Source organism: Biomphalaria glabrata, chromosome 4, assembly GCF_947242115.1.
Source record: "Biomphalaria glabrata chromosome 4, xgBioGlab47.1, whole genome shotgun sequence".
Classification (NCBI taxonomy): domain Eukaryota; kingdom Metazoa; phylum Mollusca; class Gastropoda; family Planorbidae; genus Biomphalaria; species Biomphalaria glabrata.
In genome coordinates, this window is record NC_074714.1 from 50444987 (window position 1) to 50468955 (window position 23969).

Here is a 23969-nt window from a genome sequence, read left to right on the forward strand (position 1 = left end):
CTGGAAAGTTCAGCTCGAGCTTGAACTGTTCTTCCTCTCTTTTCTCCTCCTCTACCCGGGGATCCTCGTTTAGATCCTCTGATGAGGAAGAGAGAGAGAGGGCCCTCTTTCTTGTTATTTTGGTTGGGGTGGTGGGTGCTGAACTTGCCCCTCCGGATGTTTTAATTTTTTTACTTTGCTTAGATTTGTTTTCAGGGCTGTTAGGTGGGAGGAGACCACTTGGAGTAGCTCCCATAGCTTCTATTTGTTTTTTTCCCCCTCCTTTGCTGCTTTCAACCATTGTGAAGCCATCTTTTTTTAGCTGTTGATCAATCTCGGATTGCTTTTTCTCTCCCTCCCCTTTAAGGGCCATGGCATAGGAGATTTTCCCTCCTACCTCCTTTGCACCTTCTGTGGGGTTTTGGTCCCGTCTGGGGTTCGCCCTATTTGGACACTGGTTTGACCAGTGCTGGTCCTGTCCGCAATGCCAGCACTGTTGTCTACGTCCCGGGATGGTCACGAGGACCTTGTAGGTCCTCGGATCGTCCTCATATCGTAACTGAATATAATGGGGGAGTTCAGTCTGTTTGCGGAGTTTGATCCAAGCCGCCCACTTATCTGAGTTGCCTAGCTTGATTGGCTCTATCTTGGAGCCTTCTTCTGCAAAGGCTCCAAAGATTTCTCCTATCTTTGATTTGTTTATGGTTGGTGCTACCCAGTGAAGGGTAACCCTGATTTTTTCGTCTTCTAAGGTACAGACATCTACCTTGAAGTCCTTATCATTCCCGAATGATTTCCCTAGTATACGGGTTCTCACTCGGGCGGATGTTGGGACCAGGAACCAGACAAAGGGGTTCTCGAAGCGATAGAGAGAACTCACTTCGTCCGGTGTTAGTTTCAGGCACTCTATTAGGCTCGCCATAGTGGCCTTAACAGCCCCTTGGCCTGACAGCTTTAGAAGCAAGGTACCTGGGGAGTGGACAAGTCCACCATCCAGGTCTTTTTTTTCAATAAAAAATGTCTTAACTGACATTTTTACAAGGGTTTATCACAAGTACAGAGACAGAAAAGAGACGATAACTACACTACAAACTACACAATACTTTACTACACAACCCTCGCGCCGTCCACTCTAAACAGTAACACACAAAAATCCACAGAATCACAAAATAAACCACAGAAACACAAATAATCCACAGAATTAATCCTCAAGTGTTAGCTACTTAATCAATCTCTTATTCGAATCCTCAGAAAAAAATAAAAATTCCGCAATAAAAAAAATGTTCATAAAAATGAAGTTTATAAGATTACTATTCATTTTAAATTAGGTCTAACTTATAATGCATACTAATTAGCTTTTTCTCTTTAAAAAAACTGCTTGCATAACTGATTTTAAAAATTAGATTTTCGCTTTCAGAAAAAAAAAAGTAGCCGTTGCATCAGAACTTTGAATGGTCTAAAATATTGTGATGTCGGATTTTCAATATCTTTTCTAGTTTACGAGATTAAACGGGACGGACGGACAGACGGTCAGACATTTCGCACAAAACTAATAGCGTCTTTTCCCCTTTCGGGGGCCGCTAAAAATGGTTTCTTTCAAAAAGTCTGCGCGAAAATGAGGCGGCCTGATAGCGCCTCTTCATAGTAGAGGCTTCCTATGCCTAAAAACAAGCAATTAGCACTATGCAGGATGGACCACTGTCCTGTTAGTTCATATTTTGCACGGTTCAGTTCAAACTTCAACTCACTGCGAGGAGGACACTATGCCTTGTTTCCACTGCCTCAGGATTTGACTTTGTCGGGTCTCGACAGGTCTAGGAAGTCAAGCTCTTGACCTGTCTGGTTACACAAAGTGCATTACAGGGGGAGGGGTTCTGTCCAGGGAGGATTTGAACCTGTCAGCGCCTCACATACATGGAGTTGGATGGTGAGCATGAAAATGCATTACGCACAACAGCAGGGGGGTTCTGTCCAGGGAGGATTTGAACCTGTCAGCACCTCACATACATGGAGTTGGATGGTGAGGATGAAAGTGCATTACGCACAACAGCAGGGGGGTTTCTGTCCAGGGAGGATTTGAACCTGTCAGCACCTCACATACATGGAGTTGGATGGTGAGTGTCGCGTAGTATAGACAAGTGTCTATTTCTTTCTCCTAACTCTGTTTTTTTTATTTCCTCTACTGGTAGTACGTGTACGGGGCGAGAGTGTCTTGTATTTTTTTGTTTTGAATTGTTTTGCTACGTCACAAAGTCCGGTGACATCTATCGGTCATTCTTTGTCATGAGGCAGTTCACCCTCTAGTTTTGGTTGTAGCGGACGGTGTGTTGGCTCGTAAAACGTTATTTGTCTGTACCAGTTTCTCGGACTTATTATTCAGTTGGATTTTTGGGACCCCTGTTTAGGGTGAGTTATTCGTTTGTGATATCTATTATTGTATGTTGTATGAGGTTGTCACTATTTCTATTTTTAGTGTAGAAGTTGAGAGTATTGTGTTTATTTCGTTTATAGGGTGCCAGTGTTGGAGTTGTGGGCGTCGCTTGCCGTCTCAGAAATACATATTGCAGTTTTTTTCATTGTCATTGTCAAACTTTACTATTACCAAGGTTGGCAGTGTTGTGACGCCAGTCGGTCAGAGTCTGGTGGACCATAAAGCCAGGGTGAAAAGTTAATAGCCGTAGCAAAGGTGCTTAAATTAATTATTGTATAATATCTTTATATATACCTATTATATATATATATATATATCTAATATATATACTGTCTATTTGTCATCCTCATTGTACATACACATATATGTTTCATACAATTAAATTCATTTATTTTTGTTGTTATTTAAACTATTCACCTAGTTGTTTACTGTATGTACGACTGTGTGTGAGTGATGTTCTTGTCAGGTTGAACCCCGGGACCTTAACAGTATACAGCTAGTTAAAAACGCAAATAAATCCTAAACCTGACAAATGGGGGCTCAGAGTCCGGCTGTGACTACTAGGTCATAGATTGTCTTATCTAGTCTTGTTATCTTATAAAATAAAAAAAATATATATACTGCCTTACTTAGACTTAGACTTAGGTCCTCCCGCGCCGTTCGGCGCATTGGGCGGCAAGCTGTCTCCATAATGATCTGTCACTGGCAATGTCTGAAGCCTCTTCCCATCTGGTGTCCACTGTTCTGAGGTCCTCCATGAAGGTGTGTCGCCAGGTAATACGAGGACGTCCCTGTTTGCGCTTTCCTCGTTTTGGCTTCCATGTTATCGCAACTCTTGGTGTGCGTAATTCATTTTGACGTAGAACATGTCCCGCAAACCTCATGCGACGCTCAGTCACAACCTCACTAAGTGTTCGACTCCCAGTTCGGCAAAGGATTTCCTTGTTTGAGATCCGGTCTGTGTATCTGACTCTTAAAATCCGTCTCAGCCATCTCTGTTGAGCCACATTTAGTCTTTTCTCAATTTTGACAGATGACTTCCACGTCTCACATGCATATGTAGCAGTTGGAATGACGATTGTGTTGAGAAGGTGTATTTTTGTCTCGAGTCCAATGGCTTGGCTAGTCCAAATAGGTTGCAGCCTTTGGAAAATGCTCCCTGCCTTTCCTATTCGGCACGCTACATCATGGTAAGCGTCTCCATCATTTGTTATGATGCTGCCAAGGTACGTGAACTTGTCCAGCTCTTCAAGCTTTGACTCGCCAAGTCTGACGGGGACACCCTTTGCCTTATATCCCACTCGCATAATTTTAGTCTTATCCAAGTTTATGCGGAGGCCAATTTTGGGTGCCTCTCTGTCTAGGCTCTCCGTCATTTCTTGAATGCATTTATTTGTAGCCCCGAGTAGTGCAACATCATCAGCAAAGTCCAAGTCCGTCAATCGGAGTTGTTCATGCCATGGAATACCAAAGGCAGTCTGGTTCATTGCTCTCCTCATTATGTAGTCGATGGCTAGGAGGAAAAGGAAGGGAGATAAGATGCACCCCTGTCTCACACCTGTCTCGATTGTAAAAAACTCTGTTGTTCCCTCTTCTCTTTTAATGCAGCAACTAGACTGACTGTAAAGGTGTCGTAGGATCTGGACGAATTTTTCTGGTATACCGTATTCTCTAACTATTTTCCATAGTGATTCTCGGTGGACACTATCAAACGCTTTTTTGAAGTCCACGAAACTGATCGTTAGCCGTTGTTGGTACTCAAAACTTTGTTCTATGATATTTCGTAAAACGAAAATCTGCTCTGTACATGATCTGCCTCTTCGGAAACCTGCTTGTTCTTCTCTGAGCCTTTCATCTACAGACTGTTGAAGCCGTCTCAACAAAACAGTGCTGAAAACTTTGCCTGGGACAGAGAGGAGAGTAATGCCCCTCCAGTTGTTACAGTCTGCCAAGTTGCCCTTTTTTGGAAGCTTTACAATCACTCCCTTTTGCCAGTCCTCTGGGACTTTTGAAGTTCGCCAACAGAGATTTAAGAGATCAGTCATTCTGTTAACAATGCACTGTCCCCCATATTTTAGCATTTCTGCTGATATCATGTCTAGTCCTGGTGCTTTGTTATTATTTAGCACTGCAATGGCCATGGTAACCTCCTCAGCAGTTATTGGGTCTGTCTTGACCTTGAGATCATTGTCTGGAGAGGGGTCCTTGAATATGTAAGTTATGTCTGGCGACAGTTGGTTAAGGGTCTCTTTAAAGTGCTCTACCCATCTTGCATCCTGTTCTTCTTTCGTTAACAAAGTTTTGCCTTGCTTGTCTTTTATTGGTGCCCCATGTCCACTCTTTGCTCCAGTGAGATCTCGGACAATACGATGGAGGGTTTTTGTGTCATTTCTGCTTGCAGCTGCTTGTGCCTCTTGTCCTTTCTGCTCAATCCAGTCCCGTTTATCTTGCCGACAGCTTCTCTTTACTTTCAGATCTGCTTCCCTATAGGCTTCTTCCGCTAGGCTGCGATCCTGTGTTTCATTTTTCTGATCTCGTCTACGTTTGGCCTCTTTCCTCTCATCTATCAATTTCCATGTTCTGTCTTGTATCCACCGTTCCTTGTATGAACCTCGCCTCCTTCCGATAACTTCTTCTGCGCACCCAATAGTGGTATCTTTGAAGTTGGCCCACTCTTCTTCAAGGGTCAATATATCTGCAAGAGCCTCAAAGCGGTTCGTTAGTTTCAATTGGAACTGTGCTGCAGTATTGCCGTCTTTAAGCTTCTCTACATTAAATGGGCGGGGTCGTGTGGCTCGTTTTGGTTGGCGTTTCAATCGGAGCTTACATTTGCCACTGACAAGGTAGTGGTCTGAGCCGATATCAGCTCCTCTGCGGGTCCGCACGTCTAACAGAGATGACCTCCATCGTTTGGAGATGCAAATGTAATCTATCTCGTTGAAGGTTTCCCCATTTGGTGATCGCCATGTTTTTTTGTGTATTTGTTTGTGCTTAAAATATGTGTTTCCAATTGAAAGGCTGTTGGATGCGCAGAGAGTATATGCGCATATACTGCCTAATACCCCTTTATTGTATTTATATTTGATGTATTGGGTACAATTTGCTGAAGAAAAAAAAATTGTTTGTGTACTTCTCATAATTGTTTGGACATCAAAAGTAGCAGAGGCTTGAAACATTGTTAAATTTATCATTAATTTGTTTGAATTCACCGCCATATTACCATATGTGTTGATTGTTGATATTGAGGATTGTACCAATGCTAAATTCATCATTTATGATTTTGAACTCATCATCATATGACTATAGGTGTTGATATTTCAAGATTGTGATTTATATTCATTTATTTAATTTTTTCTTTCATGTAATCTTGTGCTTCACTTATGACCGAGTGACGAGTGTCTTCTCGCTCCCGACAACAGACAAGTGTGTGGGGATTGACCGTTGATACATGTGTTAGAGGCCATCGTTCCTGTGTTGGTGTTTTGGAAGTCCCTGTAGCAGCTACCCTTCTACGCATCGGCCTGGAGTGAGGCGTTTTCTCTCCGACGTTGGATACTACTCAGATAGGTTTTCTCTTTCTTTGCCATACGACACACTCATAGGTTGTAGTTTACATCTTATGTCTGTATATTATAGTACATCATATTAATAATAATAATAGTATTAGTTGATTTAGCTTAACACAGTAAGGCACTTAGACCATGGAAACCAGGTTAACGGTAACGTCACAATTTATTAGTGATGGCCGTACTATGGGGTACGAAGGGGAAAGGTTAGAGAAATATGTGAAGGAACGGAAAGCTGAATATGATAGAGATAAGGAAGTCGCGAAGGCAGAGGAAGAGGCTAGGTTTGAGCGGCAGGAGAAGTTGAAGAAAGAGGCGAAGGCAGAAGAAGAGGCTAGAAAGAAAGAGGCGAAGGCAGAAGAAGAGGCTAGAAAGAAAGAGGCGAAGGCAAAAGAAGAGGCTAGAAAGAAAGAGGCGAAGGCAGAAGAAGAGGCTAGAAAGAAAGAGGCGAAGGCAGAAGAAGAGGCTAGAAAGAAAGAGGCGAAGGCAGAAGAAGAGGCTAGAAAGAAAGAGGCGAAGGCAGAAGAAAAGGCTAGGTTTGAGCGGCAGGAGAAGTTGAAGAAAGAGGCGAAGGCAGAAGAAGAGGCTAGGAAGAAAGAGGAAGAAGAGAGATTTGAACGTGATGAGAAGGCCAAACGCGAGGAGCACGAAAGATGGAAGGAAAGAGATGCCAAGGAGTCAATCAAGAGGAAAGAGGAGTTGGAACTGGCTAGGCTTAAAGAAAAATCTGCGCCAGAGGCAGGCGGGGCGGCAGGACAGTCAGGGGATGTGCGATACAAGAATGTCTTAGACAGGCTTGACAAGAGTTTCCAGGGAATGAAAGATGACGACGACCTCCTAGCTTACCTAACACACTTTGAGGCCGTTGCAGCAAGGTGCAAAATAGAGAGAAAAGAGTGGTCCTTGCTGTTGTCATATAAACTGACCACCGCACTCAGAAACTTCATGCTAAGGGACAGTCTGTTCCTTAGCGAGAATTATGAAGAAGTCAAGACTGCACTTCTTCGCCATGCAGATATCAACGCGGAAACCTGCCGCAAAAGATTCCATCTCGTGAGACCAAGTCAAAACGACTTTAGGAGATATGTAACAGAATTGAGAACAGCATTAGACAATTGGTGCAAGATGGCCGAAGTCGGTAAAACAGTGGAGGAGTTAAAAGACCTGTTGATCAAAGATAGGATCTTAGAAAGTGTTTCGAGTGACGTATACAGGCAACTAGTTTTGAGCAAGCACAGAACAGTAGATAATATGCTAGAAGTTATAGAAGGATTTAAGGTAGCTGGTTCTGGTGTGTCCATTTGTAAGGAAGAAAGTGTATATGTTGCAGCAGCATGCAGTGAGTCGGGGTCAGATGTGTCTATTTGTAAGGAAGAAAGTGCGCATGTTGCGGCAGCGTGTCGTGAGCCTGTGAGAAATAGAAGTCCAGGGATTGAGAGTAACTTAATTATTTGTTTTAAGTGCAAGAGGGGAGGCCACAAAGCGTCAGAATGCCCTCAACGTTCGCAACTTAACTCTAGTCCTGCTTCGGATGTTAGATATAGGAACGCACCCACAATCTCCACTAACACACAAAGGCGCAGTAGAAATGCATCACAAGGTCGCTATCAAAGGCAGTTTGATGGTAACGGTCGAAGAATCCGCGGCAATAGTGCTGGGAGACAAAGTTATGCTACATACGAGAATTCTTACAATAACAGGCACAGTAGAACGGGTGGTACTGGGGCATACCAAAACAGAGATCAAGGCCCAGGAGGTTCTTATAGATGACTGAGTGGTCCTCACAATATTCAAAATTGTGGAAATTGTACTTTAGGGAAAGGAGATGAGTATTTTTCACCCTGTAAGAGAAAAACTTTTTCATATGTGGATAAGACATTACGTGATAAGTCTGTGGGTAAGCTGAAGTTTGAAAAGGGGAGAGTAAATGGGATAAGTGTGTCTGTTTTGAAAGATTCTGGTTCGAGTGTTATAGGAATTAGAAGCTCATTAGTTGGTGAGAAAGACATGATTCCTGGTACTTATAAATTAAAACTTGTTGATGGGATAGTGAAGGATTATCCATTGGCATGTGTGAGTATTGAGTCGGATTACATTGTCGGTAAATATGTCGTAGCTTGCTTTAAAGATCCGGTTGCAGATTTAATTCTTGGGAATGTTGACAGTAATGTGAGTCGTGAGTTTAATTGCTCAGCAGTAACTAGGTCAATGACAAATAAGGAGATTGAGGGCGGCACTGTAAGTGATGGTGGAGTATTGGAAGAATGTCGAGATGTGTTAGGTACAAGCGAAGAATTTTTATGTGAACAGTTGAGTGATCCGTCTTTAAAAGATCTATGGGAGCGACATGTGGACAGTTGAGTGATCCGTCTTTAAAAGATCTATGGGAGCGACATGTGAACAGTTGAGTGATCCGTCTTTAAAAGATCTATGGGAGCGACATGTGGACAGTTGAGTGATCCGTCTTTAAAAGATCTATGGGAGCGACATGTGGACAGTTGAGTGATCCGTCTTTAAAAGATCTATGGGAGCGACATGTGAACAGTTGAGTGATCCGTCTTTAAAAGATCTATGGGAGCGACATGTGGACAGTTGAGTGATCCGTCTTTAAAAGATCTATGGGAGCGACATGTGGACAGTTGAGTGATCCGTCTTTAAAAGATCTATGGGAGCGACATGTGAACAGTTGAGTGATCCGTCTTTAAAAGATCTATGGGAGCGACATGTGGACAGTTGAGTGATCCGTCTTTAAAAGATCTATGGGAGCGACATGTGAACAGTTGAGTGATCCGTCTTTAAAAGATCTATGGGAGCGACATGTGGACAGTTGTGTAGATAATAAAAAGAATGGAAGTGTGGAATATTAAGTGTTTGATAGACTATTGTACAGAGTGTTTAGGGGAAAGTTTGGTGAGGAAGAAAGACAGTTAGTTGTACCTTCAGCTAAGAGAGAAATTGTGTTGAAAACCGCTCATGAGAGTATGTTGGCAGGACATTTGTCATTAAGAAAGACTAAAAGTAAAATCTACAAATATTTTTTCTGGCAAGGTTTAGATAGAGACATAAAAGAGTTTGTGAGGTCGTGTGATATTTGTCAGAAAGCTAGGATGCCACGTCGTTGTGACAGAGTGGAGCTTGGCCAAATGAATGTTATTACCACTCCGTTTTATAAAGTTGCAACATATATTATTGGCCCATTGGAGTTAACTGACAATAAGAATAGGTATATTTTGACAGTAGTAGATGTTGCTACGAGATGGCCAGAAGCGATACCACTGAGAAATATAAACACAGAAACACTTATCGAAGCACTAACTAGTATTTTTTGTAGAATTGGGCTACCGACTGAAATTTTAAGTGATCAAGGCCCACAGTTTACTTCGGAATTGTACAATCAGGTCTGTAATTTTTTCTCTGTCAAACCAGTGCATTCTACCATTTACCACCCGAGCTCTAATGGGATGGTTGAACGACTTAATTCTTCTTTAAAATCCTTTCTAAGGAAAGTGTGTCAGGATAGCCCTTGTGATTGGGACCGGAAAGTCAACGCAGCACTGTTCGCCTACCGAGAGGTTCCTAACGAAACAACGGGAATGTCACCATTTGAGCTTGTCTACGGAAGACAAATGAGGGGCCCTTTGGCTATCTTAAAGCAAGTGTTCGTAAATAACGAAGAGGAAAATGGGTACAAGAATGTATTCAGTTATTTACTGGATTTGAAGACAAGATTATCTGAGGTGACTGCTATTGCTAATTTCAACAGTAAGGCAAACAGAAATAAATACAAGAAACAATATGACAAATACTCATCGAGGCGTGATATAAATGTGGGTGACTGTGTTTTAGTCCTCAAACCACACAGAGACAGTAAGCTGTCCGTGTTTTGGCAGGGCCCGTATAAGGTTCTAAACAAGATTTCCCAATTTAATTATGTTATCCAGAAAGAAAATATGACAAAGATATATCATATAAACAGACTTATGAAATACCATTGTAGGGTAAAGAAGGGAGATAACCTAATTGTTGCAGATGAAAATAGAAATGAACTTATGTCAGCTAATATGGTTTCAGTTGTAGGGGAGGAAGACGTTGCTGAGCAGGATGAATATAATGATGATATGCTACCTAACATTCCAACGCTAGAAATTACGCAGAAAGAGAAGATTCACGAGGATGTCTTCACACAGGTCAAAATTAACCCCAATTTGAACCATATGCAAAAGATGCAAGTAAATGAAATTTTAACAGAGTATAGAGACATTATATCCAATGTTCCTGGGAGGGCCACTGTCGAAAAGTTTAAAATTATAGGAATTATAGGGCCGACGGACTCCCCTTATGCAGCGCCAGTTGTTATAATTAAGAAGAAAGATGGCACACTCCGCCCTTGTATAGATTTTAGAAAATTAAATAATATATATTACTGAAATACCTGCTGAGGTAATTCCTGAACAAGAAGATTTGTTTAACATGTTGTATAAAGCCAAGTACTTTACATTGGTGGACCTAACAAAGGGTTACTGGCAAATTCCGATCAGTGAAACGAGCAAACCTTTTACAGCGTTTAGAGTTCTTGGGCAGCATTATATGTTCCACTACTTACCCATTGGGTTGAGCGGTGCTCCAAGTCATTTTAATAAGGTTGTTAAGAGTATGCTAAGGGGAGTAGAAAATGTATTGTTCTACTTCGATGACATTTGTATTTTCAGTGAAGACTGGGAATCACACTCGAAAAGTGTCAGAAATGTTTTTTGCGCTCTAAGAGAGAACGGCTTTACACTAAAACCAGATAAACTTGAGGTGGGCTACACTAGTGTTAAATTTCTGGGTCATAATGTGGGACAGGGAGTTATCAAACCTGATCCTAGCAATGTAAAAAAGATCATGGAATTTAAAACATCCACTACAAAGAAAGAAATACGTAGTTTGATTGGTCTGATAAATTATTACAGCAAATTTATTCCGAGTTACGCGGATTTAGTATTCCCCTTTACAGAGTTACTACGTCGGGGCAAGTCTATAAGAGTGGACTGGAACTATGAGTGTGCGGAGGCATTGAATAGAGTGCAGACTTGTTTGAGTAAGTATCCTATTCTTCGTTTACCTGACCCTTCTCTATCTTTTTTTCTTCAGACCGATGCTTCAGATAAAGGAATTTCTGGTATTCTCTGTCAGTGTATCAAAGGTGTGTTACATCCCATAAAGTACGTAAGCCGTAAGTTGTTGCCTCGGGAGCAGAAGTACTCTATTATTGAACGGGAAGGATTAGCCATAGTATATTCTGTTAAGAAACTGGACAGGTATTTAGCAGGTAAAACATTTCACTTGCTGACTGATCACAAGGCCTTATCGTATCTCAGGAGCACAAACTTTACAAATGCACGTATCACAGGATGGGCATTGATGCTACAAGACTACTCCTTTGACGTTGCCCACGTAAAGGGAGAGCACAATCTGCTGGCTGATCTTTGTTCAAGATTGATATAGACTTCCATCCGCCATTTATATTATGTCTCTATGTGTTATAACATTTGAACTTGTGTTTTATATTATGCAAATGATACTAATTTCAAGAATATAATGTGTATTTATCTACCATGAATATAAGTTGGTATATTATATTAATGTTGTATTTGTAAATATGATTTTGTAATATAACTTGGTTCTTGGCCCAAGTTGATATGGGTCACCTTAAAAGTCAAGGTAACCAACTTTTCTTTGTTATTGGATCTTTATCTTGACGTGTATTGTGTCTCCTTGGTTCATTAATTGGTGACTCCCCATCATTTTTTTGTCTTCCATTATTACATTTTGAAATGTGACATAGATGCACTTATGATCATTTTGTTCTTCCTTGTTCTTTCTACAAAGTTTTGTCTTCGAAAGGATTTTTGATGACTGGAATTTCTTTCAAAATTTCCAGTTCGTCGAGGAGGGGGGATGTCGCGTAGTATAGACAAGTATCTATTTCTTTCTCCTAACTCTTGTTTTTTTTATTTCCTCTACTGGTAGTACGTGTACGGGGCGAGAGTGTCTTGTATTTTTTTGTTTTGAATTGTTTTGCTACGTCACAAAGTCCGGTGACATCTATCGGTCATTCTTTGTCATGAGGCAGTTCACCCTCTAGTTTGGTTGTAGCGGACGGTGTGTTGGCTCGTAAAACGTTATTTGTCTGTACCAGTTTCTCGGACTTATTATTCAGTTGGATTTTTGGGACCCCTGTTTAGGGTGAGTTATTCGTTTGTGATATCTATTATTGTATGTTGTATGAGGTTGTCACTATTTCTATTTTTAGTGTAGAAGTTGAGAGTATTGTGTTTATTTCGTTTATAGGGTGCCAGTGTTGGAGTTGTGGGCGTCGCTTGCCGTCTCAGAAATACATATTGCAGTTTTTTTCATTGTCATTGTCAAACTTTACTATTACCAAGGTTGGCAGTGTTGTGACGCCAGTCGGTCAGAGTCTGGTGGACCATAAAGCCAGGGTGAAAAGTTAATAGCCGTAGCAAAGGTGCTTAAATTAATTATTGTATAATATCTTTATATATACCTATTATATATATATATATATATATATCTAATATATATATACTGTCTATTTGTCATCCTCATTGTACATACACATATATGTTTCATACAATTAAATTCATTTATTTTTGTTGTTATTTAAACTATTCACCTAGTTGTTTACTGTATGTACGACTGTGTGTGAGTGATGTTCTTGTCAGGTTGAACCCCGGGACCTTAACAGTATACAGCTAGTTAAAAACGCAAATAAATCCTAAACCTGACAGTGAGCATGAAAATGCATTACGCACAACAGCAGGGGGGTTCTGTCCAGGGAGGATTTGAACCTGTCAGCACCTCACATACATGGAGTTGGATGGTGAGCATGAAAGTGCATTACGCACAACAGCAGGGGGTTTTCTGTCCAGGGAGGATTTGAACCTGTCAGCACCTCACATACATGGAGTTGGATGGTGAGCATGAAAGTGCATTACGCACAACAGCAGGGGGGGTTTCTGTCCAGGGAGGATTTGAACCTGTCAGCACCTCACATACATGGAGTTGGATGGTGAGCATGAAAGTGCATTACGCACAACAGCAGGGGGGTTTCTGTCCAGGGAGGATTTGAACCTGTCAGCACCTCACATACATGGAGTTGGATGGTGAGCATGAAAGTGCATTACGCACAACAGCAGGGGGGGTTTCTGTCCAGGGAGGATTTGAACCTGTCAGCACCTCACATACATGGAGTTGGATGGTGAGCATGAAAGTGCATTACGCACAACAGCAGGGGGGTTTCTGTCCAGGGAGGATTTGAACCTGTCAGCACCTCACATACATGGAGTTGGATGGTGAGCATGAAAGTGCATTACGCACAACAGCAGGGGGGTTCTGTCCAGGGAGGATTTGAACCTGTCAGCACCTCACATACATGGAGTTGGATGGTGAGCATGAAAGTGCATTACGCACAACAGCAGGGGGGTTTCTGTCCAGGAAGGATTTGAACCTGTCAGCACCTCACATACATGGAGTTGGATGGTGAGCATGAAAGTGCATTACGCACAACAGCAGGGGGGTTTCTGTCCAGGGAGGATTTGAACCTGTCAGCACCTCACATACATGGAGTTGGATGGTGAGCATGAAAGTGCATTACGCACAACAGCAGGGGGGTTTCTGTCCAGGGAGGATTTGAACCTGTCAGCACCTCACATACATGGAGTTGGATGGTGAGCATGAAAGTGCATTACGCACAACAGCAGGGGGGTTTCTGTCCAGGGAGGATTTGAACCTGTCAGCACCTCACATACATGGAGTTGGATGGTGAGCATGAAAGTGCATTACGCACAACAGCAGGGGGGGTTTCTGTCCAGGGAGGATTTGAACCTGTCAGCACCTCACATACATGGAGTTGGATGGTGAGCATGAAAGTGCATTACGCACAACAGCAGGGGGGTTTCTGTCCAGGGAGGATTTGAACCTGTCAGCACCTCACATACATGGAGTTGGATGGTGAGCATGAAAGTGCATTACGCACAACAGCAGGGGGGGTTCTGTCCAGGGAGGATTTGAACCTGTCAGCACCTCACATACATGGAGTTGGATGGTGAGCATGAAAGTGCATTACGCACAACAGCAGGGGGGTTTCTGTCCAGGGAGGATTTGAACCTGTCAGCACCTCACATACATGGAGTTGGATGGTGAGCATGAAAGTGCATTACGCACAACAGCAGGGGGGGTTCTGTCCAGGGAGGATTTGAACCTGTCAGCACCTCACATACATGGAGTTGGATGGTGAGCATGAAAGTGCATTACGCACAACAGCAGGGGGGTTTCTGTCCAGGGAGGATTTGAACCTGTCAGCGCCTCCCATACATGGAGTTGGATGGTGAGCATGAAAGGTTTGAGCCTCTCTGTCACGTGCTGCCAGTTTATTACTTTGACTGGGTGTGCGAGAAGGACAGTCTTGTACAACAAAACTGCTTATGATTTGGTCACACTAAGCTGTAGTGAGTTACTAATCTTAAACTTCTACTCATGGAAAGACCAGTCTGGATTAAACAAGCCAAGCTTTGGATCAATTATGATTATATTATATTGAACACACACACACACAAATAAGTAGAGCTACTTACACATAAAAATGTAGTTCGGTTCCTCAGTCAAACATTTCAAATAGAAATAAACTTAAAAACAATTGTATATTTAATACTTAGAGGTTATATTAGTAAAATATTTACTGGGGTATCCATGAATCTTTCATAAGTTACATAATGATATACTCCCCCCCCCCTCAAAAAAAAAAAAACGTCCACTTTATTGTCCTGTTCCTAGAATACATTTAAGGGGCAATAACTAAAGCCAAAAGCACCCACATCATTAGAAGAGGTCACTTCTGCTCCCACAAGGGTATGGATTGAGTAAAACATAAGAAGAATGGTCAGTTTTACAACAAAGTAGACTGTCTTCTGCTAATAACCATATAAACATTCCATCTGTTTTTTTGTCTTTATTGGAATGGAAATTTAAGAGTTTTGAAAACAATATCTCAGATTTCATTTCAGAATGTATTAGTTAAGTCAGTTCCTTAGAAGGCAATGTCCACACATCAAAGGATTTTGCACGTGAGTTATTCAATTTGATTTATTTTCACTACAGAGAAACTGAACATCTTGTTGAATTGAATGTTAGTTTATTGGAACTTAGGACAGCCAAAACATTTTTATTCAAATCTTGCAAATTTCAGTTGCATTACTACACTGCTTCAACACATCTTTCAATTTAGAACTTTCTTTTAATAATCATTAATGTAAAGCATATTTAAAAGAAAGTCTATTTTTATTTTAAAATATATATCTTTTTTAAGTTGACATTTGAACATAAATAGTGGAATTGATGAACAAAACAAAAATGTATCAGGAAATACCAAAACAAAATGATAACTTCACATCTAACTGTAGATACTAGGCAGTCCTTTATTTATCCTTTATTTGCTAAGAGTACTATAGAATAGAACCGATTTGTTTTTAATTGATGTAGGGAGGAGTAAAAAAGATTTATTGTCATGTGGTGGTTTAGTAACCCATGGAATCAGGAAAAATAGTTGTGAATTTTTTTATTTTTTTAAAATTATTCCGAATAAAGCTAATTGTTATTTGACTTGATAATTTGTGTTTTCAATGAGGATTGGAATGAAGAATATAGAGGTTGATTTATTCAATCTCTGTCATACAGACAAATTATCAAAGTTCATGCTTTAAAAATATTTCCTTCTGCAACATCCTAAATATAAGTGAAAAAATGACTTCCATTAAAATCTATTAAAACTCTAAAGTCACTTTAGTTCTAAGTTGAATTTGACTTTTTTTTACAGAGCTCTTTGTCATAGCAGATAAAACAAACATGGAGATGAATTCAATAAACAAGCCAAGATTTAAACAAAAAAAAAACTAATAAAAAAATGGTTGCTTTTGTCAGGGGAAATAAATGATAATTTTGCAAATAAAGTTAAATGTGTACTCAGTTCTCTCCCATCCAATGCTAACCGAAATTTTAACACTGACATGATCAGATGTCCAGTAAGATGGAGTGGCTGAATAGATACAAGAACTACAAAATCAACTGTTGATAAATACATCACATTTTATGTACTGAATGTTACTTGACCGGGGTATTATTGTACAAAAGATATGAATTAAATAGTTGTACAGACAATCTTGATCAACAAAGTTTAGAAGATTTAAAAACAAAACAAGAAATCAATTTAGCAAATTTTGCTTAGCAAATGATTATGTATCTTGAAAATAAGACAAGATGAATCAATATGTTATTGTAGCCATTTAAAGTACAGTTCAAGGATTGATGTTAAGTACAATCTAAATGAGCCTCAGCCAAAACAAATGTGATAGAGCATGATAACAGTAGAACTTAAAGCTTCAAACATTTAAGTAACATGTTACAGATGTAGAGTTCAGTGCTGACAACACAAGAAAAATGTTAAGAAATAATTTAAAAAATGGTTTTATGATTACTTTTAAGTACCTTTAAGGTGATAAGCTTGAATGAAAAATATTTGTAAAGAACATAAAGATAATAAAATTTCAAACAAATTTCGTTATGCTTCTCCTAATCACTACTCTTGTCAAATACACATTATCAAGAGAAAGGTTACAGGAAACTGTAAAGCAGATTACTCCCACAATTCCTTACACTTTTGGAGAATAAATTATAGGAAGTGTGGATGAAATATTAAAAACATAAACTTACACCAGGAAAAAATACTAAATATACCTAGGTGGCTATAACTACTAAAAAATCTGGTGGGTCAATGTGCAAGTCTCAAAAATATATTTGTATAAAACTAGAATCTAAGTGGAGTTACTACAGAACAATTAAGAAAAACATTCAAACTAGAATGTAAGTTCATTGAATCAAGATGAATTTATAAAACTAGAACCTTGGTTGCACACAAAACAAAATAATAAAAAAATAATTCTGAAAGGCGAAGATGATTGAGGCAACTATGAATTCAATTTACTTTGTAAATAACAGAATGTGCCATCACAAATACATATTATAATTTATTCCATTCAATTATTTGGAATTACATTTAAAGCAAATTATTTCACTACCGATTACCGGTATATTAGCAGACAACCTTTAAAAATTTTAAATGAAAATCTAATTCTATGTGTGGAAAAAAATATCTTTTTAAAAATTACAAGAAGAAAAGATTACATTGTAAATACATTAAGTTCCACTCAAAGTAAGCAAGTTACTTGCACACTTTCATATCACAGTAAATACTGGTAATACAGAGAATAACATTAAATACAAGCAGAATTAACTGTAACCAGCTCAGAAGTTATTTAATATAAAATTAATTGTTTATTTTTCAAATCAATAGTGCTCAACCTCTATTGTCTTCTGAGCAATTATACACAAGCTTTTGACAAAATATTTTTAACAAATGAAATCAGAGCATGGAGACCGCTGAGATTTTTAGTGCATTTTTTAAGGTCTATCCTCCAAGTCTGGCATGAAAAAAACGTTCTTTTGTATCAAGTATCCAACGTAGTTACGCATCGTCCAATCAAATGTCAGCAAGATGGAGGTTTTATCATGCTTAGTGTATCTTGAAACAGAGGGCTGCACATAACAGGTTTAGATATCTTGGGGAAAACTGCATCATAGAGTTTGCAAACTAAGGTTGAAGTATATTGTGGGGGAAGCTCGTTATCTCTGTGGCAGCTTATTTTGATCTGAAAAGGTGAAGGGATGCTGGGACATTGAAGAGCCTTGTCAGGCGAATGTTTGGTACGTTTTAATTTGTTGGCTTGAAGAGCCTTGTCAGGCGAATGTTTGGTACAACGTTTTAATTTGTTGGCTTGAAAAGCCTTGTCAGGCGAATGTTTGGTACGTTTTAATTTGTTGGCTTGAAAAGCCTTGCCACTTTTGACATTTCTGTCAGGGGTTGTGTTGATAGGATGAATCATTTCTCCTTCAGGAGCTATTCTAATACAAACATCCTTGACACCAGAATACATTGCTGTATTCTTCATGGACTTTTGAACATTGGAATGACCAAAAGTTGCTGATGAATTGGGGCTGCCTGAAGGTAAGGTTAAAAAGTGATCTGAAGATCTTGTAAAAGTATTGAGATGACAAGGTCTGGAAATAGTTTTGAGACTATCTGAAGATCTAGGTAATGTATTTAAGCTAATTGTAGATTTCGACAACTGCTTGATTTTGAAATGATCCCTAGGAATAGTATTTGGGTTACCCAATGAATTGAATGGCTCAAAACAGAGGCGAGTTTTCACTTTATCACGGTCAACATTTAGATTTGTTATATCAGGTAAGTAGAACATTTTGCCCTGGGAGCCACCACACTGCTTTGAAGGTTGAGCTACAGGAATCTGTAATGAAGAACCACTTGGTACATAACCTGTTTCTCTGGGTACTATGGGCGATACAGTTGTGGGAACATTTTCAGTCTCTGCATCAGATAGTAAACTTTTAAGTAACACACTCTTATTAATGTCCCTCTCTGACATACTGTCTACAAATATGTAGTTGGACTTTCTCTGTCCTTGTCTGCTTTTGGTTTGTAAACCCAATACCTGTGTTAAGGCTGGAGCCTTTAAACTGAATCCCTTTGGAAACAGGGCTTCTGGTTGGACATATTTAAAAGATGCCTGTATTTGGTTGTTAGATTTTGGCTTAGTCCAGAAATGAATTTCTTCAATGGTAAGTGGTTTCAGAACCACTTTGACATTGTTCCTTGATGGCATCCACTTATGTAAGTCAGCCTTTGTCAAGGGGTTCAGTTTTACACTGCACCTTTTCATTGACCTTAACAAGTGCCTGCTCGCTTTGTTAAGTCCAGTATTTACATAGGCAATGAACTCTGACTTTTGCCTCCTATTGAATTTATACTGATGACAGTATTTTGAAGAATGTTCTTTAAAGGTCAAAGGAAAGTTGACAGGTCTCTGGCGCAGATTGCAATAGAATGAAGGCTGTCTTTTCTCTACAGTGGTCAAGCAATGGCTCTCTACATCTGAAAGCACATGCAGCTTAGGGTCTCCTTTCACCTGCTTCCTGACCAAACAACCCAGAGTTGAAGTCAGGTCAATGCTGTACAGAGATTTAGCCCCAGCGAACTGAGGACTTGGTGCACTCTCATTCCCCTTCTCTGGAGTTTTGAAGCATTCAGTTCGAGCTTGATAAGAGGACAGAGATGGTCTCCTCTTGACTGGGGTGTGGAGATTGCTTCCGTCGTGGCTCAGGTGGGACAACAAACGTTTGGGTGTCCAGGGCAAACTTTGCGGATGGGGTGAGTCATCCTCCAGGTCAATGCTTTCGCACTCTTTTGTGCTCCTCTCTCTGGTCATAGCCAAAGCTGTCTCTTTAGGCAGAAGTCTGACGGAGGCCATGAAGGCATCTACAGAAGGCTCAATGTAAACGTCCGATGGTTGCTGGGGAGGTTTCCAGCATTTTCTCATGTCTTGACAGATAAATAAGTGGGCCTGAAGGTCAGAGGTAGAAGTAAACTCCCGATGACAGTAAAAACACATGAAGACTTCTGGAAGAGAACCTGCAGGAATATAAATGTGACATTAACTACCATGATTAGGTTTTAGTATAGAAGAGAGTTGTATGCATTAACTCAGCTGTTTAGATGTTGCTATTTGAATGGTGTGTTTGCTTTTGTTCATTTTCAAAATATTTCAACAAAAAATGTTTTTCTTTGTGAGTTTTAGATTATTGTTTAATTCTGTTAATTTTTTTCAAGCACATTTTGTCCCTTTGCTAATCATTTCTTGACTAGATCACATTACAGGGCAAGATAAAAAGACAGGAGTAGTTCAGAAATGATTAATCAAATAAAAGATCCTCTATCACACAAGTGTTTAAGTCATTGGTTAATATGCATGACTAAATGCATGACGCGTAGGACGTAATCATCTTCTTTTTTGAAGTAACGTCTGTATTATATAAGAAGATAAGTGAACAATGCAAAGAAAAAGTTTTCTGATTCAGTCTAGCCTACAACTACCTTGTTTAATCCTTGGTTGAGCTAAACAACTGGAAGATCTGGGTGCAATCTGTAACATACAAAAAAATAAAAACACTAATTTTCAGTCAAGCCATCAAAGAGTACAACTGTGGAAAACTTCCTATCAAAGTCACACAAAGTTGGTCTGATTAATACCAAGACTACATTTCGAAGTATTACACAAAATTCAGATAGTTTGTTTTAGAGACAGTTTGTAAGGGCAAGTGAGCTGACAGAAATGTACACACTACTGTTGTCATTAAGCTACATTCAATAAAATGTCTGTATATTTTTTTTTGTCCATTTAAAATTGCATGCTTTTTTTTTTTTTGACAGCTATCTAAGTTTTGTCAGTCCAATAAAATTATTTTACAATGCACACATGTGCTAGCTGAACTGATAACCAAAGTGAATCAATAGAAGTACTTACTGGAGTCCACTCTTGCACAGAGAGTGGAATCAAAGGGACATAACAACTTGTATAAGAGCTCATGGATTCCTTACACTCCTCACTTAGTTTGTCAGCCTGCTTCACATCTGTAATTAAAGACAAGTCATTATATTCAAATAGTATTCAGAATTATTTTTTTCTGAGCATGAACTGATTCTAACCAATTTTACCATTTGTAAATCTTTGAAAAAGAATTATACATTCGAATGGCCCTAAAGGAGCTACAGAAATAATTAGTCATCAGAAACTATGCATGCTTTATAATTATATGTTAATAGTAGCTTTCCTTGTGTAGATTTCAGTTCTATGGTATTAATGAACATTTGTAATGAATTATAACATCTCCTATAAAGACAAAAAAGTCTTATAAAGAAACAGAAAATGTTAAAGTACTCATATGATTTTAAAATATTGATTTTTATATATGAGAGATATAATACTAGATTAGTTCAATAGGTGATATGCATTTTGGTTTACTTGTAAAAAAAAAAAAATGACCACTACAGCGTAATTGTATGATCCAATAGAACTCAAGGAAAATGTATGTGTACATACACATTTTAAAATCATTTTGAGTTAATCCCCATAATGTAAGACAGAATAAGTCCATCAACAACTGACAGGCTTCAGAGAAACAGGTGAATCCTAAATATTCAACCTAGAAGTATCCAGGTAGAAAAACACAGGGGAATGAGTAAGAGCCCTAAGTTTGTCTCTACACTGGGGCCATGGCCTATATAGAGGCTCATAGAAAAATGTTTCGGAAACAATGAGCATCAGGTATAGAACAATGACAAGTTTGCAATTAGAAGATGACATCAATTGAAGTGACAAGTGCTAGCAGATTTGATAATGTAAGTGACAATAGATAGTGTAGCAGACTTGATAATGACAGTGACTATAGAAAAGTTAAAAGACCTGACAGTGACATTAGAAAAGTTAGCAGATGACAGAAAATGACAATGACAGTAGAAATGTGTAGCTGACTTGATAATGACAGTGACTATAGAAAAGTTAAAAGACCTGACAGTGACATTAGAAAAGTTATCAGATGACAGAAAATGACAATGACAGTAGACAGTGTAGCAGACTTGATAATGACAGTGACTATAGAAAAATTAAAAGACCTGACAGTGACATTAGAAAAGTTAACAGATGACAGAAAATGACAATGACAGTAGACAGTGTAGCAGACTTGATAATGACAGTGACTATAGAAAAGTTAAAAGACCTGACAGTGACATTAGAAAAGTTAACAGATGACAGAAAATGACAATAACAGTAGAAATGTGAGCAGACTTGGTGATGACAGAAATGTTTGAAGACTTGCTGTTCTACATGGCCATTAATTAAAACAGAGACGCCAGACTTGAACAACTTGCTAACATCACCACACTCGCAAAGTTAAAGACAATGTGGAAGTGCAATCCTGTTCACCTCACATATCCCTTAGTCTGTTGGGGCACCACACAAGATTGGTCCTGATCACTAGAATCAACAGCACTCCATGGCTAAGGCCACAAAAAGTCAACTGACTGGGTTCAGTCAAGTCACTAGAACATCAGGAGCTCCAAAGACAAAGAAGGAAGAGAGGAAGACACAGACAGACAACATAAAACTTGATGGAGAGATATTGATTCACAGTAAAATCCCATGTGAGTGTGATTGCACTCACCTACATCCACACCTTATAACCTCTTCAGACTATCAGGTGGAGATAATATAACACAAAGTAATAATAATAATAATAACAACAGAAAGGAAGAGTTAATACACCCGTCTCTAGCTAGTTGGCTACTGCAGTTGCCTGCAAGCTAAAAGAGCCCAATACAACCTAGATTTATGTCCCTTTGTTACCTTTCATTTCAGAAATCCTAGCTAGATCCAAAAAAAATCTACCTTTGTGCAGGCCTAAGACTCTACATAGAAAATAAGACTTGAGCTCGTCTTTGATTATAAAGTTCCCCTTTCAGACCTATGGGGCAGAAGATATAAAGGTTATCTGCTTCTGTGGCCCACGGTTAACGAGGGTGTCATGTGGCCAGCACAACAAACAACCGCCTTTACTTTTCCCCCGTCTTATGTCGGGTACACATTAGAGCTGGGTGTGGACTCAGGCGCCCAAAGATGATTGATTATGAAGAAGTTAAACTCTTCAATTTTTTTAATTCTTATTATTTTGTTTCATATCTTAAGTCTAGCTCTAGTGCCTCTAGTCAGAGTTTTGCTTCATTCAATCCTTTAAGAAAAACATGGAGATAGATTACGAATGTATTCAAGATCAAATTGATTGATATTCTATCCCAGTCAATAAACATTCAAATCTGTGACACAATTGAATCTATGAAGTTGAGAATTAAAAAAAAAAGAGATGGCTCGAGTCCTCATCAATACAATGGCTACCGACCTGTCTGCCGTCTGTGCATTTTTTTCTGACGTCATCCCTCGTTTACGTCATCGAATTCACGATCGCGTTTGCACTACTCTGCACTATTGAAACACAGGAATGTACATAAAGAAACCCAAACCCTAAATAGCATTCAGATATCGTTGAGAACTCTTCAAGAGACTGTAGTAGTTAGCATCTACTACAAAAAAAAAAAGAATCACTGCGCTAGTTGGTAGGACCGGATAGTATGGATTGATAAATAGCAGAGCTTCTCAACCTTTTCTCTGTGACGCTCGCAAGACAGAACGGCACGTCTGGGCGATGAGACGACCTCTAGCGGGCCAGTTTTGATGACGCTAAAAAACTCAAAGTTTTCGTGCTGAAACTTGGTCTTTTAAAACTTGATCCAGTAAGATGCCATTGTCTATTAGGATTACCCTGTCTCCTTACAGAGAGAGATCCCAAGACGGCAAGACAATGCAAAATAGAGCAAGGCATTTTGGGAGAAATTTAGTCCTTCTGAGTGGTAAAAGACGTTCTGACTGGTGAAAGGCGTTCTGAGTGGTGAAAGACGTTCTGAATGGTGAAAGACGTTCTGAGTGGTGAAAGACGTTCTGAGTGGTGAAAGACGTTCTGAGTGGTGAAAGACGTTCTGAACGGTGAAAGACGTTCTGAGTGGTGAAAGACGTTCTGACTGGTGAAAGACGTTCTGACTGGTGAAAGACGTTCTAACTGGTGAAAGACGTTCTGACTGATGAAAGACGTTCTGACTGGTGAAAGACGTTCTGAGTGATGAAAGACGTTCTGAGTGGTGAAAGACGTTCTGAGTGGTGAAAGACGTTCTGAGTGGTGAAAGACGTTCTGACTGGTGAAAGACGTTCTGAACGGTGAAAGACGTTCTGAGTGGTGAAAGACGTTCTGACTGGGGAAAGACGTTCTGGCTGGTGAAAGACGTTCTGAGTGGTGAAAGACGTTCTGAACGGTGAAAGACGTTCTGAGTGGTGAAAGACGTTCTGAGTGGTGAAAGACGTTCTGACTGTTGAAAGACGTTCTGAGTGGCGAAAGACGTTCTGAGTGGTGAAAGACGTTCT

The 23969-nt window shown here is 39.6% G+C and overlaps 1 protein-coding gene across 9 annotated transcripts in view; it reads right to left on the reverse strand.

Annotated features, from left to right (window-relative positions):
- Positions 1 to 15152: 15152 nt before the first annotated feature.
- Positions 15153 to 23969, reverse strand: part of LOC106077577 (uncharacterized) — a 47636-nt gene continuing 38819 nt past the window's right edge. For 5 of the 9 annotated variants that reach the window (XM_056026164.1, XM_056026170.1, XM_056026163.1 and 2 more), the window contains 3 exons: positions 20469 to 20575; positions 20036 to 20087; positions 15153 to 19576 (listed from right to left, as the gene is read on the reverse strand). In XM_056026164.1, coding sequence (XP_055882139.1) covers positions 17577 to 19576; positions 20036 to 20087; positions 20469 to 20575 — 2159 coding nt within the window. In that variant the 3' untranslated portion in view covers positions 15153 to 17576. The remainder of the gene's footprint in view (positions 19577 to 20035; positions 20088 to 20468; positions 20576 to 23969) is intronic. The other 4 variants (XM_056026172.1, XM_056026166.1, XM_056026167.1 and 1 more) reach the window with 4 other exon arrangements.